This window comes from Pelophylax lessonae (assembly GCF_965119305.1).
Source record: "Pelophylax lessonae genome assembly, chromosome: 11".
In the NCBI taxonomy this organism is placed as follows: Eukaryota; Metazoa; Chordata; class Amphibia; order Anura; family Ranidae; genus Pelophylax; species Pelophylax lessonae.
The window spans coordinates 174,102,449-174,120,265 of NC_138778.1; the positions used below are offsets into that span (position 1 = coordinate 174,102,449).

The following is a 17,817-nucleotide window of genomic DNA, read 5'->3' on the forward strand; positions in this document are numbered from 1 at the left end:
ATGAACTGTAGCTCCCCAAAGCCGGAAACACTCATGCAGCCCCAGAACATGACACTCCCACCACCATGCTTGACTGTAGGCAAGACACACTTGTCTTTGTACTCATCTAGTTGCTGCAACACACGCTTGACACCATCTAAACCAAATAAGTTTATCTTGGTCTCATCAGACCACAGGACATGGTTCCATTAATCCATGTCCTTAGTCTGCTTGTCTTCAGCAATCTGTTTGCGGGCTTTCTTGTGCATCATCTTTAGAAGAAGCTTCCTTCTTGGACGACATGCAGTCCGATTTGATGCGGTGTATGGTCTGAGCACCGACAGGCTGACCCCCCCCCACCCCACCCCTTCAAACTCTGCAGCAATGCTGGCAGCACTCAAACGTCTATTTCCCAAAGACAACCTCTGGATATGACGCTGAGCATGTGCACTCAACTTCTTTGGTCGACCATGGCAAGGCCTATTCTAAGTGGAGCCTGTCCTGTTAAACCGCTGTATGGTCTTGACCACCGTGCTGCAGCTCTGTTTCAGGGTCTTGGCAATCTTCTTATAGCCTAGACCAGTGGCGGGCTGGTGCTCCATGGGGCGGCAGACGGACCGCACCATACACCCCCCCCCCCCCCAGACCACACCAGGCCGCACACAGTACACACAGCATAGCATGACATGACAGTACAGTACCCCCCGGCTCACTCACCCATCTGCAGCAGACGAACGGTGGTGGCTTCTTCCCCGTCTTCTCCATGCCCAATGGCATGGCTTCTCCTTTCGGCCAATTGGGAAACGGGTCCACCTTTTTTTTTTAGCCTATTAGAGCCTCTGGCTCTAATCACATGGCTTAAAAAAAAAAAAAAGGCCCATTGAAGTTCATGCGTCCGGGGCCCCGCATGTAGATTAGGGGGCCGGACGCATTGATGGGGGGGGCGAAGCCCCTGCGCCCCATATGCACCAGCCGCCACTGGCCTAGACCATCTTTATGTAGAGCAACAATTCTTTTTTTCAGATCCTCAGAGTGTTCTTTGCCATGAGGTGCCATGTTGAACTTTCAGTGACCAGAATGAAGGAGTGAGAGCAATAACACCAAATTTAACACACCTGATCCCCATTCTTACGTGAGACCTTGTAACACTAACAGGTCAGATGACACCGGGGAGGGAAAATGGCTAGTTTGGCATTTTTTTTTTACATTTTCACTTTGGGGTGTACTCACTTTCGTTGCCAGCGATTTAGACATTAATGGCTGTGTGTTGAGTTATTTTGAGGGGAAAGCAAATTTACACTGTTATACAAGCTGTACACTCACTACTTTACATTGTAGCATTGTACTTTACATTGTAGCAAAGTGTCTTTCTTCAGTGTTGTCACATGAAAAGATATAATAAAAGATTTACAAACATGTGAGGGGTGTACTCACTTTTGTGAGATACTGTGTATATATATATATATATAAAAATATAACATTAATCAGTTGTATTTTCTGCATTCAGAAACATATCCAGTCCTTCTTAGAAGATATGACATGTACGGTTCTTAACCTATTTAATTTATGGTAACTTCAGCTTAGAATGTTTCAGATAAAGGCACAACCCCAATTAGATACATAGCAGATGTTCTGTTTAGGGGTAGGTAGGGCAGCATCTGTAATCATACCACTGAAGAATATCCACATCAAACAGTGGACATTGCCAGGATTGCCAATCCAAAGAGTTAAAGACGAATCAAAAAATTTAGAGAAACTTTATACCAACACTGTCCGCAATGGCAGTACGACCGATTGTTTGCATTGGTTCTTTATCTGTATCATTTTATTAGTGATGTACGGTAATTTATTTAACATGTTTTTACTGTACCTATGGGCAGGCTCTCATCACATTGTAGAGTGCTCTGACCAGTGAGAGAAACTGAGACAGATCCAGAATACAGTTCTTGTACAAGGTGTTGTCAAAATTTGATGTATTATCCTCTGACAAATATTTAACCCATAACCAGGATTTAGAGTAGAACTAAAGGGATTTTTTTCCTATATGGATAGGGTAGAATTCCTGTCAAGTTTTTTTTTTTTGCAATGGGGAAAGAAAGGATAGGCGAGTCAGTGCTGCTGGAGGATTTGCTCTAAAGTGAGCCTTTGCATAATTACATAGTTGGTAAGGTCAAATAAAGACATCAGTCCATCCAGTTCAACCGGTGTGGGTGTGTTCATGTCAAAAACAATTTCCCGTATCCCTTTATACTGTGTTCACTAAGATGCCCATCAATGAGTTGAATAAACGATCTATACTTCCGGCTGACACCAAAGATTGTGGAAGGGAGTTACCGGCCTAACAGTGAAAAACACACAGTTTAAAGGGTTACAAAACCCATAACAGTAAAATCAGTGTGTATATGCAGTAAAACATGCTTGTTCTACTCAATGTGGAACCTAAGGGGTTAATCCTACGCATTGTATAAAAAGGCTGTTTGATTCCGTCTTTGATGTGTACAGGATGTCTCCAACTTACAAGCTGATATCAATGCACTGCTTCATTGGGCAACTATGTGGCAAATGAGGTTTAATGTTGATAAATGTAAAGTTATGCACTTTGGGGCTAAGAATATGTATGCATCATACATACTAGGGGGAGTACAACAGGGGGAATCAATGGTGGGCAAGGATCTGGGTGTTCTGGTAGATCCTAAGCTTAATAATAACATGCAATGCCAAGCAGCGGTTTCCAAAGCAAGCAAAGTCCTTTCTTGTATTAACAGAGGCATGGACTCCTGAGAGAGAGATATAATTTTGCCCCTGTACAGATCATTAGTAAGACCTCATCTGGAATATGCAGTTCAGTTTTGGGCACCAGTTCTTAACCACTTTAAGACCAGAAGGATTTGCCCCCTTCATGACCAGACCCTATTTTGCGATTCGGCACTGCGTTACTTTAACGGACACTTGCGCGGTCGTGCGACGCTGTACCTAAATAAAATTTATGTCCTTTTTTCCCGCAAATCGAGCTTTCTTTTGGTGGTATTTGATCACCTGTGCGATTTTTATTTTTTTCGCTATAAACAAAAAAAAAAGAGCGACAATTTTTTTAAAAAAACAACTTTTTTCACATTCTGCTATACAACATTCCCAAAAAAAAAATTTAAAAATCAAAATTTTTTAAAATTTTAGGCCAATTTATTTTCTGCTACATATTTCTGTTAAAAAAAAATTGCAATTAGTGTATTTTGATTGGTTTGCTCAAAAGTTATTGCGTTTACTAACTACGGGAAAGATTTATGTCATTTTTATTAATTTATTTTTTACTAGTAATGGCGGCGATCTGCGATTTTTAGCGGTACCGCGACATTGCGGTGGACAGATCGGACCCCTAACTGACATTTTAGACACTTTTGGGGGTACCAGTTACATTACTACAGTAATCAGTGCTAAAAATGTGCACTGTTACTGTAATAATGACACTGGCAGGGGAGGGATTAACACTTAGTGATCAAGGGGTTAAATGTGAGCCTAGGGGAGTGATTCTAACTGTATGGGGGTTGGACTTGTGAGATGAACACAAAGACATGCGATCCTATATAGCAGGATTGCATGGTCTCTATGATCATCCGAGGGAGAAGGACGGACGGCTGTGTTTACATCAGCCGTCTGTCCTTCTCTGTCAGATCGCCGGTGTCAGGCAGCAATCGGAGCCGACTTACACCCGCACTGGCTTCCCCGCTGACGATCGGGGGCGGGAGCGCGCCGCCAGTGGCGCGCGCTCGCCCCCTAGCTCCTCCCAGGCAGATGACATTTATTAACGTGATTCTGCCTGGGACTGCCACTTTGCCGACGTAAATATAAAGTAAGCGGTTGGCAAGTGGTTAAGTAGCCCCGTGTCTTCTTATGCTTAATTAGTTTTTTCCCTATGCTAGGATCCCCAGTGAAGTATTTGAATATCAATATTATCATACCTCCTCTCAAGTGTCTCTTCTCGAGGGAAAATATGTTTAACGGTTGTAGCCTTTCCTCATAACTGAGGTCCTCCAGTCCCCTTGTAAGCATTGTTGCCCTTCTCTGGACTCTCCAGTTCCAGCGCATCCTTCCTGAGAACTGGTAACTAGAACTGGAGGAAATACTCAAGATGTGGCTGAACCAGAGACTTGTAAAGTGGTAGGAATTATAGTTTTATCTCTTGAGTAAATCCCATTTTTTGACTAATATTCTGATAGCTTTGCTTGCTGCAGCTTGGCATTGCATGCTATTACGGAGTCTGTGGTCTTCTATGACCCCCAGATCTTTTTCCATCCTGGATTTCCCCAAAGGTTCTCCCCCTAAGTGGGTGACTTGTGTTTTACATGTGCAAAACATATTTGCCTAAAAGATTATGTTAAATGTTAAGGTCACGGAATAAAACTAATTAGCTGTGATGTGATTCATGACCCTACAGAAACTGTACCTAGCCCCTCAGTGTCAGCACTGAAGCAGTGTTACAGAAGGCACTGAAACATACCAGTCATCCTGTTCCCTGGCTGCCAGCACAGATCCTCCATTGAAGAAGGGTAACACTGTACCCGAGTTTGCGTGAATGGCGTCCACTAGAGTTTGGCAGTTGTGCACCAATAGAGACTTGGCATCATGGGCTGAAGGGCGAGAAGAGTACGTGCTGGGCAGACCCATTACTACCAGTGGCTTCATGTCCATTCGTTGCAGGAAGGCAAGTGCAAAGGCAACGCTGTTCAGGGATCTCTTGCAGTTGAACACATTTTCATCCACCTGAAGAGAAGACAAATATAAGTACATGCCTAGTACAAGTTAGGACTGTACATTGAAACACTCTGCATTGATTTATGCTAATATTCCATATAAGCACTTCCAGTTGATCAGTATACTGTTCAATATGAGTGTTTACAGCTCATCAGTATAAAGTCCAGTATGAGCACTTACAGATGATCAGTATAACACGCAGCACGCACACCCAAGGCCGATCTGTATAACGCTCAGTATGACCGCTTACAGCCAAATAATAAAAAGATTGGCATGTGTTATTACAGTTGATCAGTATAAGCATTTACAGCTGATTGGTATAACTTTCAGTATGAGCACTTTAAAATCAGATATTAAAACCATGGTGGAAGTCCATTAAATCAGTGGAAAAATAAACAGCAATCTAGGATATAGTTCATTGTCCGATGTGTAGGCATATTTGCTTAGTACATTAGTTTACTTAGCTGATACAGCAGTCTAACCTTTTAAAAACCAGGTATAATGGAATTTCCTTTCTGAGGATACTGCTGCCTGTACTGCTATAGTACAAGGGCAAATTTCACTGCATATGATCAGCTCATGCACAAGCATCCAAAACTGCTGAGTCTAATGTTTCTGTAGTTCCAATGTAGCCACAGAGTTAAATTGAGCTGATAATGAAATCCAAGTTGTCTCTTGGGCCAATTTCTTTTTTAAAAGTAGAAATGTGCCAATTGGACAAGCACCCCTCTGTTTAACCACTTAAGCCCCGGGAGATTTTACCCCCATTCCGACCAGGGGGTATTTTGCGATTCGGCACTGCGTGACTTTAACGGACAATTGCGCGGTTGTGCGACGCTGTACCTAAACAAATTTGACGTCCTTTTTTTCCCACAAACAGAGCTTTCTTTTGGTGGCATTTGATCACCTGTGCAATTTTTTGATCATGCGCTATAAACAAAAAAAGAGCGTCAATTTTGCAAAAATAACAATATTTTTCACATTTTTTTTATATGAAATTCCCCAAAAAAATGTATAAATCTAAATTTTTTAACATTTTCGGCCAATTTGTGTTATGCTTCATGTTTGGTAAAAAAAAAAATCGCTAAAAGCGTATTTTGATTGGTTTGCGCAAAAGTTATCGCGTTTACTAACAAAGGGAAAGATTTTTGTCATTTTTGTTGTTTTTTTTTTTTAAGGCGTAATGGCGGCGATCTGTGATTTTTTTTGCGGGACTTCGACATTGGGGCGGACATATCGGACCCTTGACTGACATTTTTGCCACTTTTGGGGTTACCAGTGACATTACTGCAGTAATCAGTCCTATACATATGCACTGTTACTGTAAAATGACACTGGTAGTGAAGGGGTTAACTTTTTTTGAGAGGGAGGGGCTGTGTGTGTCCCTAGGGGCGTGATTCTAACTGTGATTGCCTGTGGCTTGAGGTGTAGGAACAATGATCAACGGTCCTACATAGCAGAACCGTATGATCACTGTTCCTACACAGGGGAGAATGACAGGCGGCTTGTTTACACTAGCCGCCTGCCTTTCTCCTGCTGTCATGGACGATCGTGAGTGAGCGGCGGACATCGGGTCCGCCGCTCACACGCACGGGGGGGGGGATCCGTGACGGAGCGGGAGCGCGCCTCCAGCGGCGCGCGCTCGCTCCCTAGAGCCTCACAGGCTAGTGACGTACCGGTACGTCACTTTGCCTGTGAGGGGCTGACCGCCGCAGTATATGTACTTGCGGCGGTCGGTAAGTGGTTAAGGTAATTCAGAGCAGTGTAGTGATTTTTAGTCATATGCTCGGTTAGCCACAAAATGCTTGTTTATTGCTGTTGGGTGCTGCCCCATAAATGAGAATTTAGTCACTGGATCCTACACAAAAGGCCAGATTGAAAGACATCATCCAATATCTATGGGCACTTTTAGCTCTAACCTAGTTTCCACATTCAAAAACAAACATTTTTTTGGCTTGGATCTTCTAAAGCCAAAATCTAAATGGTGCAGAATTCTATATAAAAGAAAAAGTATTCCAAAATGCATGTGGGGCTACTTCTGGGCCACTTACACTCTAATTTAGGGTGTATGAGAGGGTGGCAATAGTGTATTCACATAAGAAGTGATGGGAAAATCTCCAAAATAGACAGAAATAAAAATGTTTTTTATTTTCCTTCCCCATGTAGAGAAGGGGAAGGGTACAACCTTTTCATTGCTGTCCGAGTCCCAGACCATTATGACTAGGACAGTAAGCGAGGATGAGGGCTCATACACAGCGCATAATACATGTGTGATGTGTACAAGCACTGCAGTGCTTGTTTTTCCTTTTTTTAACTTCTATGTGCTGCCATGTGTTTTAATGCATTGTGATAAAATGATGCCTGTATCATTTCATAGCCATGCAAACCAATGCAGAACATTGGTGTGAACATGCTGTATACAATGCGGGGCTTTTTCTTTGCATTGGGACATCATTGGGCAACACTAGCCAAATAAACCAAAGAAGGCTGGGTTGAACAAGCCCAAAATCACCCTAACAGGGCCCTAGATTGCAGTAAAAACCCAATGCGGGTTCAAATCCTACCCCGCTGTACAGGTTCATCTCATAAAATTTGAATATCATCAATGAGTTAAATTACTTCAGTAACTTACTTCAAAAAGTGAAAGTCATATGTTCTATAGATGCATTATGAGTGATATATTTCAAGCTTTTTTTCCTTTTCATTTTGAGGATTATGGATTACAGCTAGTGAAAACCCAAAATTCAGTATCTCAGAAAATTTAAATATTACATAAGACCAATATCAAAAATAAAAAAAGGATTTTTAATACAGAAATGTTGACTTGGTAGGGGCTCCTTTGCATGAATTACTGCATCAATGCGGCGTGGCACTGAGGCGATCAGCCTGTGGCACTGCTGGGTTTCTTTGATAGCAGCTTTCAGCACGTCTGCATTGTTGGATCTGGTTTCTCTCATCTTCCTCTTGACAATACCCCACAGATTCTCTATGGGGCTTACGTCAGGCAAGTTTGCTGGCCAATCAAGCATCAAGTGATATCATGATCATTAAACCAGGCATTGGTAGGTTTGGCAGTGTGGACAGGTGCCAAGTCCTGCTGGACAGTGAAATCAGCATCTCCATAAAGCTGGTCAGTAGAGGGAAGCATGAAGCGCTCTAGAATTTCCTGGTAGAGGGCTACGCTGACTTTGGATTTGATAAAATACAGTGGACCAACAGCAGCAGATGACATGGCTCCCATTATCTTACCAGACTGATGCCCTAAGAGTTCCCTTCACTGGAACTAAGGGGGCAAGCTTAACCCCTGCAAAACAACCCCACACCATATTCTCCTTTCCACCAAATGATTGACCAGTGCACAAAGCAAGGTCCATAAAGACATGGATAGGCGAGTTTGGGGTGGAGGAACTTGACTGGCCTGCAAAAAGTCCTGACCTCAATCCGATAGAATATCTTTGGGATGAATTAGAGCGGAGACTGTGAGCCAGGCCTTCTCACCCACATCAGTGCCTGACCTCACAAATGTCCTTCTAGAAGAATGATCAAACATTCCCAAAGTCACACTCCTAAACCTTGAAGGGTTGAAGCTGTTATAGCTGTAAAGAGTGGCCAACTCAATATTGTCCCAACGCTTTTGGTAATATATTGCAGCCCTACCGATCCATACATGTGGTGCTGCATTTGTTTTCTTTTTTTGGAAGCTTTTTTTTTAAATTCCACCTGGTGATCCTACCTGTAGCACACCTCTTGTCTTAGATTGTCTCCACTCTGGATGGAGGAGCAACAGAGATACTTTTGGGCAGCACCATTGTTAATCTGGGGAGAGGGTAGTGTTAGATGCAGATTTAAATTGGCATGACTAACAAATTAAACCTGAACTCCAGCTAAAACTTTTAAGCAGTTACAGCAAGATTATACTCCTTTTTTTGATATTTTACATGAACAAATAAAAGCTGATCATTGTAAATACCCCTAACAGTGTTCAATAGCTTGTCCCAACCCTGTAACCGCTACTTTTGTTGACCGCTTGGTTTGTTAACCACTTGAGTCCCAGAGCCATTTTTTCTTCTTAAAAATCATTTTAGACTCGAAGATTACTTAAAGCCCCCCAAACACATATTTCCTGAAAGCAGAAACCCTAGAGAATAATGTAGTAGCAGTTACAATTTTTTATGTAACATGATATTAGGGCAATAGTCTATGAAACGCAAAAGTTCAGTAAAAAAATACACAACGGTTAATTTTAGGGCACATGAACACAATAAATTACCCATTTCTTTTTATAAAAAAAAAAAAGAAAAAAATGAGGTTGCACAGAGTGAATAGATACTCATGTCAAGCCTTAAAACTGTGTGTCTGTGAAATGGCGAAAACCTTCAGTACCCTATATTTTTTATAGGCAGTTCATTAAAAGCCCCGACAGCTCATCAGTTTACAGTTATCCAAGAGCTCTGGTGCTAGTATTCTTTAATTCACCCTGGCGTGCGTGCTGCTATAACACTAGTAGACCCTAGATGATGTCTCCCCTGTGCTCCACTTCAGCTGGATCTTGTTCCATTAGTTGCCTCCCCAGGCAATAGCAGTGCTGGATCAGGAAGTGACGTCATACACGTCACTTCCTGGTCCATCCACAGGGGGGCAGATTCATTTGGATTAGTAGAGCTTCTACTGCCCCTTTGCCAACTAAACACACCATGACTGCACAGGGCCCACAGATGGGACGGCGGAGCCCGGTATACATGATGGGGAAGGGGCCACATTGCAGCAGTTGTGGAAGTTATTTGGGTGGCTTCACAGCTGCTTGTATCACTTCCGCATGAAAGCTGAGAATCGACTTTACAAATGTACACGCTCCCGGCCCATATAGCAGCTAGGAGTCTGTTTAAAAAGCACAAGACTCAAATGTTTAAAGTTGAAGCATTTCTGGCCGGGTCCACAGGTAAAAATAAAGGGAAAAAAAAGCCTAACATAAGAAAACTAATGTAGTCACCACATCTACGAATTGGTAAACTGCAATCATTTTTTTGTTTTGTGTCAAACACCATTCTAATTCCCATTTGTTTATTCTATAAGAATATATAGGTATAAGTTCAATGACATTCAGATATAGAGCCGTACTCCAGAATGGGAGAGGTTAAAGACCCACAGGTCAAGGACGTGAATCTAGAATTCTATGAAAGATGAGAGCTCTAAGTCGGCTTTTCTGCAGTTAAAGGGGTAAGTCACTGGACACAAATGTATATATTATATATGGATTTGCATTTACTGTCTGTTTATTTTTAACCTACAGATCTCTTCTCTGAACTTAAAGCTACCTACAGACATTAGATGTTGGTTTATGGATTCATAACTTGACAAAATTCTTTTGCAAACATACACATTCAAGTTAAAGAAACGCAAATGTCTGTGCTTATGAAGAAGGGAGCATTCAGTACATATGTCCTCACAGTTTTATTCATGGGTGGGTCAGGCTAAACTAATTATTTGGCAGCAGGCTTGCAATAGATAGTCAGATTTCTAAGAAAGATTGGCAGTGTCAGTGTTATAGGGAGGCAATAGTGGTAAGGATTGTTTGATGATCTCCTCCATTTGGCCAGTGGGCGAATGTGACTTGATTGGTGATCCCTTTTTTCCCAGCATTTCCTTGCACAAAATTTACCAATGAAAAACATTTTTGTGATAAGAGCTTGAAGTTATCGGTGCAGCTACCTTGGGGGACATAGTTGGCTTGATCATCTCTTGATCATGTTGGGTGTGCACCAGAAGCAGAACTATTAAGTCAAGATTACATTTTTCTTCTCCTATTATAAAAAGCTAATGTGTTTTTTGGGGTTCAGAGTTTGGTATCTTTTTAAAAAGTGTGTACTGAAGTAAAAAAAACGAAGGGACCTTGACTGTACGATTGCCGTAGATGTTGGTTAAGCCCAGAGATGTATAGTAACTAAGTAGAACTACTTCACTACTGTACTTAAGTACCAAAATGCGGTATCTGTACTTTCCTAGGGTAGAATTTTTTTCTCCTACTTGCACTTTTACTTCACTACATTTTTTCAATGATTTCAATACTTCTACTCCAATATTTTTTTTTGTGCTGCATAGTTACTCGTTACAATTATAAAAATTACCACTGCCAGAACAGTAGATGGCAGGTTTAATGAAGCTCAAAACATGTGTATTATCAGCGCATACGAAAATAAATGCTACTGTATGTATAAATAAAAGCTGCATTTGAAATAATAAAAAACAATATGATGTTCAAACTTTTGACTTCTTTCTTTAATAACTACATAACACAGTACTTGTACTTTAACTTTCAGTACTTGAGTAGCAAAATTTTTTAAAAAACTACTTGCAATACTTAAGTACAAAAAATGTTGAATACTTTAGTACTTCTACTCAAGTCACTTTTTGATCGAGCACTTCCACTTCTACTCAAGTCACTTTTTGATCAAGCACTTGTACTTTTACTCAAGTATGGGTTTCGAGTACTTTATACAACTCTGGTTAAGCCTGGCTACTCCTAAAAAAAATTTTTCTTTTTATGATATTGGAGTTTGAATTTTGTGTTTTGCCTTTAGTGCCTTCTTCCTTGCACACCGAGTCCCTACTGCAGCAAAGAGCCGACCTTCAGCTACCAATCCTGGGAGAGGGAATTATTGCCTCTACACTGTATAAGACCTGACTGAGAACACCAACTGCTTTAGGAGATCCATTGTACCTCCTCTTCCTTTTACTTCCTCTCCTCTTCATTGACAGTGATGTTTGAATGGCTTGTAGAGACCAGGCTTGGTTTGTCTACCCTTAAAGCAGAACTTTACCCATAACAACTTGATAAAAATAAATAATGTTCTTTAGACAGGAACATGCGTTCCACATTTTTTAAGAGAAAGTAAACTTCCCTCTAATGTTTGTACCTACAGGTAAGCCTATCATAAGGCTTAAAAATAAATAGGGGTAGGGAATATGGCGCTGCCTGATGGGTATTGATTAATTAAACAAATGGATTCAAGTGTAGCCAGGGAATGGTGTATAGGTAAAATAGTCTACTGTATGCCCACAAATAAATTAGTAAAAAAAAGTATGCATTCAGCCAATAATAAATGATAAGTGAAGAAAATTGCTAATTAAAAAAGTATATAAATCCAATGACACGCTATCATAAATATGATATAAATAAAAAAATAAATAAAAGTGAAGAAAATGTCTAATTAAAAAAGTATATAAATCCAATGACACGCTATCATAAATATGATATAAATAAAAAAAGCAGTGATATAATCATAAAGTGCTAGGTGCTATAACCTAAGAAATAGATCTCTCAATATGGTGATCCAGTGGCATAAGGTGCAGACATATATAATAGTGACTATGGTGGCTAAAGGAGGTAAATATAAAAAAACAAAAATTATATATATATATATATAAATATATATATATATATAAAATATATAAATCTATATAATATATATAAATAAATATATATATATATATATAATAGGTTAAATGTTGATATTCAAAAATTAGAGACACAGCTGTAATAATATACAATAGTGAATAATATAAAGTGATAAGTGCGGTGATGTAGTGGAGATAATTAGTAAAAAATATTAAGGTGAAGTGCAAGGTGGACTATATAAATCAGGGATGAAAGTGCAAATGCTCTTATGCACAGTGAAAGTGATCCAATGCTCAGTGCATAAATCCTAAATCAATGTCCATAGGTGGTGGTGCTCAATCTTCATATGGCAATCCCAAAAATCTTATTATAGGAGGGTGCCCGGGGTGGTTATAAAATAGATTGCACTCACCAGAGTGCCTAACCCCACACGGGTATTAGTCATAGTCAGAGGTATATGTAAGCTGTATACCACAGCGTAGAGATGGCTGGTCCTGGGGGTCCTAAACACTGTTTCCACGTCTGTACATCTCAGTACCAAAGGGGGTAGGGGAGTAAGTACTGTTCCACAGCATTCAATATATTTCCTGGTTGGTGCTCCAGCAGTAGTGTGTATGTAAATGAACAGGGGGGGGGGGGACACATAGTGTGATACCGTAATATAAATTTATTTGAAATATCATAAAGTAAGGTACTCACAATATGGTAGTAGGTAGGTATTGCGCATAAAAACATCCAAATATGGGGGACCGTGTAAGCACACGCCGAAGAGTTCGTAGCTCTGGAACGCAGTGCGTTCCACGAAGGTCCCGGATCAGGAAGTGACGCAGTGACTGCGTTCCGGAGCTACGAACTCTTTGGCGCGTGCTTGTGCTTACACGGTCCCCCATATTTGGATGTTTGTATGCGCAATACCTACCTAAATAATGTTCTAGTATGTGATGCATACTAGCACATTATGCCTTTACTTTGCAGGTAAGAAAAAAAAAAAAAGCAGAGTTTACTTCCTCTTTAATTATGCCAAATAGGGAGAGCAACCAAACGTACAGAGCAGGATGAGACAGTGTATTACTGGATTTGAAACCATATAGGTACTTATTTTTAATGTTTTACATAGCTATAATTGCAAAAGGGGCAAGCCTGAAGTTGCACTTTAATTGGCTTCTCTGAGAACAGTGAACATGTTCAAAAATATCCTGGGTTACCCATTTTAGATCTCTATCTATCTTCTTCTAGTGTACAGTTAACAGTCTGTAATTAGGAAATGTGCAGGAAAGTCCTGTGCTAGTTTGGCCATTAAGGTTACTCACCTCCACAACCGCAAAGGCTTTCTGATACGTTGAATGCATCTCCTGGAACTGTGCCAGCCAATGACGGGCTTCGCTAGGTGTGCCACCACATTCTCTCAGAAAAGCGCGAATGTCCCTCCGCACCAGGGATCGGTCCACCATTGAGATGCCACCTTGTTCCTTGATGCCATCCTGTTGAACTGGTACATTTTTCAGTTCTTCCTGGGTGGGATCATGTCTGGTCCTTACTCGCTGGTGGAGAACAGAGCCACTTCCACCTCCTAGGACGCTAAGAAAGCGCGCATTACGGAAAGGGAAAGACGAGATTCCAGGTACAGTTGTCATGGAGAAGTGATGCTGTGTCCTTCACGTTTTCTCACGAGTTTGACTTCTGTATTGTCCCCAGTAATCCTTTCACCCTTTTCACCCTAGCAGCCAAAATGTTGTGTCACTCTCTTAGGTTTAGTTTATATGACTAGGGCTGGTCACATCACTGGAAGGTGTGGTTTGGCTGTGGGAAATGGACAGAGGTTAATGCAGCAGGTCAGCGAGGCTTCTATGAAGGCCAACAATTTACTGTTGTGCAAGAAAGGAAGAGAAAAGCACAGTGATGCTAAAACAGGAGCCTGGACAGATTAAACAGATGAAGACAAAAGCAGTAACAGACTTATCCTGGATAATGGTTGCAAATCTGAGAATTTATGTTGAAGTCTGTTTACATTTACATTTTTATTTTTTTATATTATTACAAAAAATGTCAACAGTATGTATTTTTTTTCAGCCTGATCTCTTATTAGTAGGAATGTATAATACATTGCATCACCTAGGGCCTAAATTGCTCATAGGCTACAAGCACAAACATTTATTTTAAATCTAAATTCCAATGTAACACAAACTTGTACTCACCTGTTAATAGATCACATCTGCCATGTAATAACACACTCTATAAGGCAATAAATAGCTTCAGCGTGGGCACCACCACATTTTGTAATGCAAATACCAATTCGGGAAAATAGATGCTTTGCTCTTTTCCCTCCATTGTTATTAGGCATGATGGATGACCTTATGGACCAATAATGAAGCACAGACAAAGGTGGGGCAAAACACTGACTTCATAAATTGTCAATTTTGTCCTAAGAATCTGGCTCTAATTGGGGGGCCCCAGGATAACTTTGGAAGTCTTGTGGGCAGGTTCATGTTACCTCTTTTATATGGCAAATTTGATTTACTGACATTTGGGTGTGTTCTGCATGCATTTAATAAATGCCTGATACTAGATTAGCGGTAAATTTTAAGGGTCAACCAAAGCTACAGATGTTCAGTTTGTAGCTGCTGCTGGAGATTTCAGACGCAAAGATAGTTTTTTGGTGCAAGGCACCAGTTCCCTGCGCTCAGAGAGGTGTAGTTACTAGTCCTCCTTATTAGGGTCTTTCCACTATTTCTAGAGCTGTGGACTCGACAACCCAGGATAAATGCTGCGACCTTGCTGCCCTTTATACGACCAGGGAAGTCTGGAAATACTGCAAGTAGAGTGTACCTGAATCTAAAACTCAAGGGACTGGGGGTCTATGAACTCATTATATGACCCCATGAACTTCGAGGTCTTCGTTCAGTCCTCCAGGTGCCAAAGACCCCAAAGTGAAGATCCAGTAGGTTTCTCTCCTGCACAGCCTTTGAAACCTGGCTCCATCGTCCTGGTGTTTACTTATTGCCTCGATTCCAGTGACGAGGTGGGCGGGCGTTTTTTGCACACGCCCCACAGGAGGAGGGTCTGGACCCAATATGTGTCTTTGTTTCAAATGTCATTGTATAGTATTTAAGCAAGGGCTTAGACATGCCTCTCTAGGCTCTGAGGAAGAGGCTAAGCCTCGAAACGCGTTAGCATTACGAATTCAAGGGACAACTTACCCTCGGATCACACAACTGAGGACTGCGCTCCTTATGTGATATGCTTTTAACCTAGAACTCGTTTGTGAGTGTGATAGGAGTCACTTTGGGCATGGGGGTTGTGAACCCCAAATTCCTTTAAAGAGGTTGGGAGGCACTATGTCCAGCCTTGTGTGGCTTTCTTATGTTTAAGTCACCCTGCATCTTTTATGGATGCAGGGTGACCGGGAGGGTGGTGTACACTGAGAATATGGTTTGGACTATTTCAAATGGGACAGTATATGCATTACCCATATCTCTCAGGAAATATGGAGATCTACCTTATTCCTGTAAACTGTAAGGCACAGGAAGTGCACTCCTAATATGGTCATTCCAGGAAGTCCAATGAGGAGACGGACTGTCTGAGGTGGCTCTCCATTCACCTATTGTCGGGTGTGCTAATGAACTTGCCTGCTGTCTGCTAAGAGATGTATTGACACTCAGAGTAATGTGTATTGAGGGCTCGTTAGGGAACCATTGTTCTGTGTCTGGCTATTGTGTACATCGATTACCCCCTGGGGGCTTCTGTCTCCTTGCACATGGCAGTCCTTCTGGTCAAGCTATCTGACCAATCACTGCTGAATCATTTTCAAGCCCTCGTTTGCATGGCTGGAGAGGACCTTATGGGGAACTGCAGGTACTGTGCAATTGACCAATGGGAAAGCGGTTGTTGGGGGAAGGATGTTCCAAATTCTGTATAAAAGTGTGCTGTGTTCTTCCAATAAATGTTGTTCCTGTTTTACCCTCAACTCGGAGCTTTGTCTCGTTTTTGGAGGGGGATTTATTATACAGAAAGCCGTTCGATTGTTTGGGGCCCTCTTTGGATGATTATTTGTATGCTGGTGTGCTACAGGGGTAATTCGTACATGCTGAAAAGGTGGTACATCCACTAAACGGCGGTTTCATTCCTTTTTACGCTGAGGTTTGTTACAATTGGTGGCAAGCGGCGGGATCAATCCCACAGCCAGAAGGACAGCTACAGGAGACACCATTCTGTGGATTTACAAGTTGGGGGCAACGCATGTCTCAGTACAGCAACCCGTAAAGCAACAGGATGGAACCAGCAGTGGAGTACAGATATTCTCTGAAAGAATATGACCGTATGGTGTGGTTACGGCTGAGCTTCTTCGGACCCAATCCACTGGAGAGATCCAAGCGGTTCGTGAGGAACTCAGTGTTCATGTCTCTGCTAGACAGGGCAGAGAGAGAGGGCCAGCTAGCACGTTGGGAGGAACTCCAGCGGCAGGTACAGTTAAGGGAAGAGGAGAACCCAGTCTCCATTCCCCAGCGGCAGCCTGAATTATTGGGAATTTGGAGCCCAGTCTCCATTCTCCAGTGGCAGGCTGAGTTACAGGGGGCAGAGACAGTTGGTCCTGTCGCCTAGCAGCAGATTGATTTGTTAGGAATTGGGAGCCCAGTCTCCATCCCACAGCAGCAGAGTGTCCTGCAGGAAACAGAGAGCCTAGTCTCCTTTCCCCAGCAACAGGACACTGTATTGGGAGCAGAGACAGACAGTCTCCCTCCCCAGGGGCTGGAAGTATATTTGGGAGAGGAGCTTGTTACCCCCTCTCCCCATGGACAGTTTGATTTGTTGGGAATTGGGAGCCCAGTCTCCATCCCACAGCAGCCGAGTGAAGTGCAGGGAATTGGGAGCCCAGTCTCCATTCCCCAGCGGCAGGCTGAGTTACAGGGGGCAGACACAGTTGGTCCTGTCCCCCAGCAGCAGATGGATTCATTGGGAATTGGGAGCCCAGTCTCCATTCCACAGCGGCAGAGTATTTTATTGGGAATTGGGAGCCCAGTCTCCATCCCACAGCGGCAGAATATTTCATTGGGAATTGGGAGCCCAGTCTCCATCCCACAGCAACAGGGCTGTTTAGCCAAAGGGGAGACTGTCGGTCTTCCCCCACAGCAGCATGGTGGGTTATCTAAAGGGGAAACAGTCGGTCACTCCCTACCGCAGTATGGTGGTGTATCTAAAGGGGAGACAGTCGGTCTCCCCCTCCAACAACCAGGCTCCAACCAGGCTACTTCCGTGGTAGTGCTTGCAACAGGGCAGAGTACCGCTGGTCTCTGCCCACTCAGCAACCCACCAAGGCAGTCTACCAGTCCCCCACACAGCCAAGGTGAGGCACCTGGACATGGACAAATTTCTCTTCTACCCAGGTGTAGTAACCAGTTATTTTGGGTGGGCTGTACTGCTGTTTCTGTTTTTTGGGTGGGCTGCTGGACTAACAAGGGCACTGACCGGCAGAAGGTCAGATACCCTGTTAGTCTGTTTGGAAAAGGGGAGAAATGTGACAGGAGTCACTTTGGGCATGGGGGTTGTGGACCCCAAATTCCTTTAAAGAGGTTGGGAGGCACTATGTCCAGCCTTGTGTGGCTTTCTTATGTTTAAGTCACCCTGCATCTTTTATGGATGCAGGGTGACCGGGAGGGTGGTGTACACTGAGAATATGGTTTGGACTATTTCAAATG

At 42.4% G+C, this 17,817-nt stretch overlaps 2 protein-coding genes across 3 annotated transcripts in view; one reads left to right on the forward strand and one right to left on the reverse strand.

Annotated features, from left to right (window-relative positions):
• NAGS (N-acetylglutamate synthase) overlaps window positions 1-13,931 on the reverse strand; it is a 37,344-nt gene extending 23,413 nt beyond the window's left edge. The window contains exons 1-2 of the mRNA XM_082271293.1: window positions 13,435-13,931; window positions 4,475-4,737 (exon numbers count right to left, since the gene is read on the reverse strand). Coding sequence (XP_082127419.1) covers window positions 4,475-4,737; window positions 13,435-13,758 — 587 coding nt within the window. The 5' untranslated portion in view covers window positions 13,759-13,931. The remainder of the gene's footprint in view (window positions 1-4,474; window positions 4,738-13,434) is intronic.
• Window positions 1-17,817, forward strand: part of PYY (peptide YY) — a 338,368-nt gene that overhangs the window by 97,427 nt on the left and 223,124 nt on the right. The window lies entirely within an intron of this gene.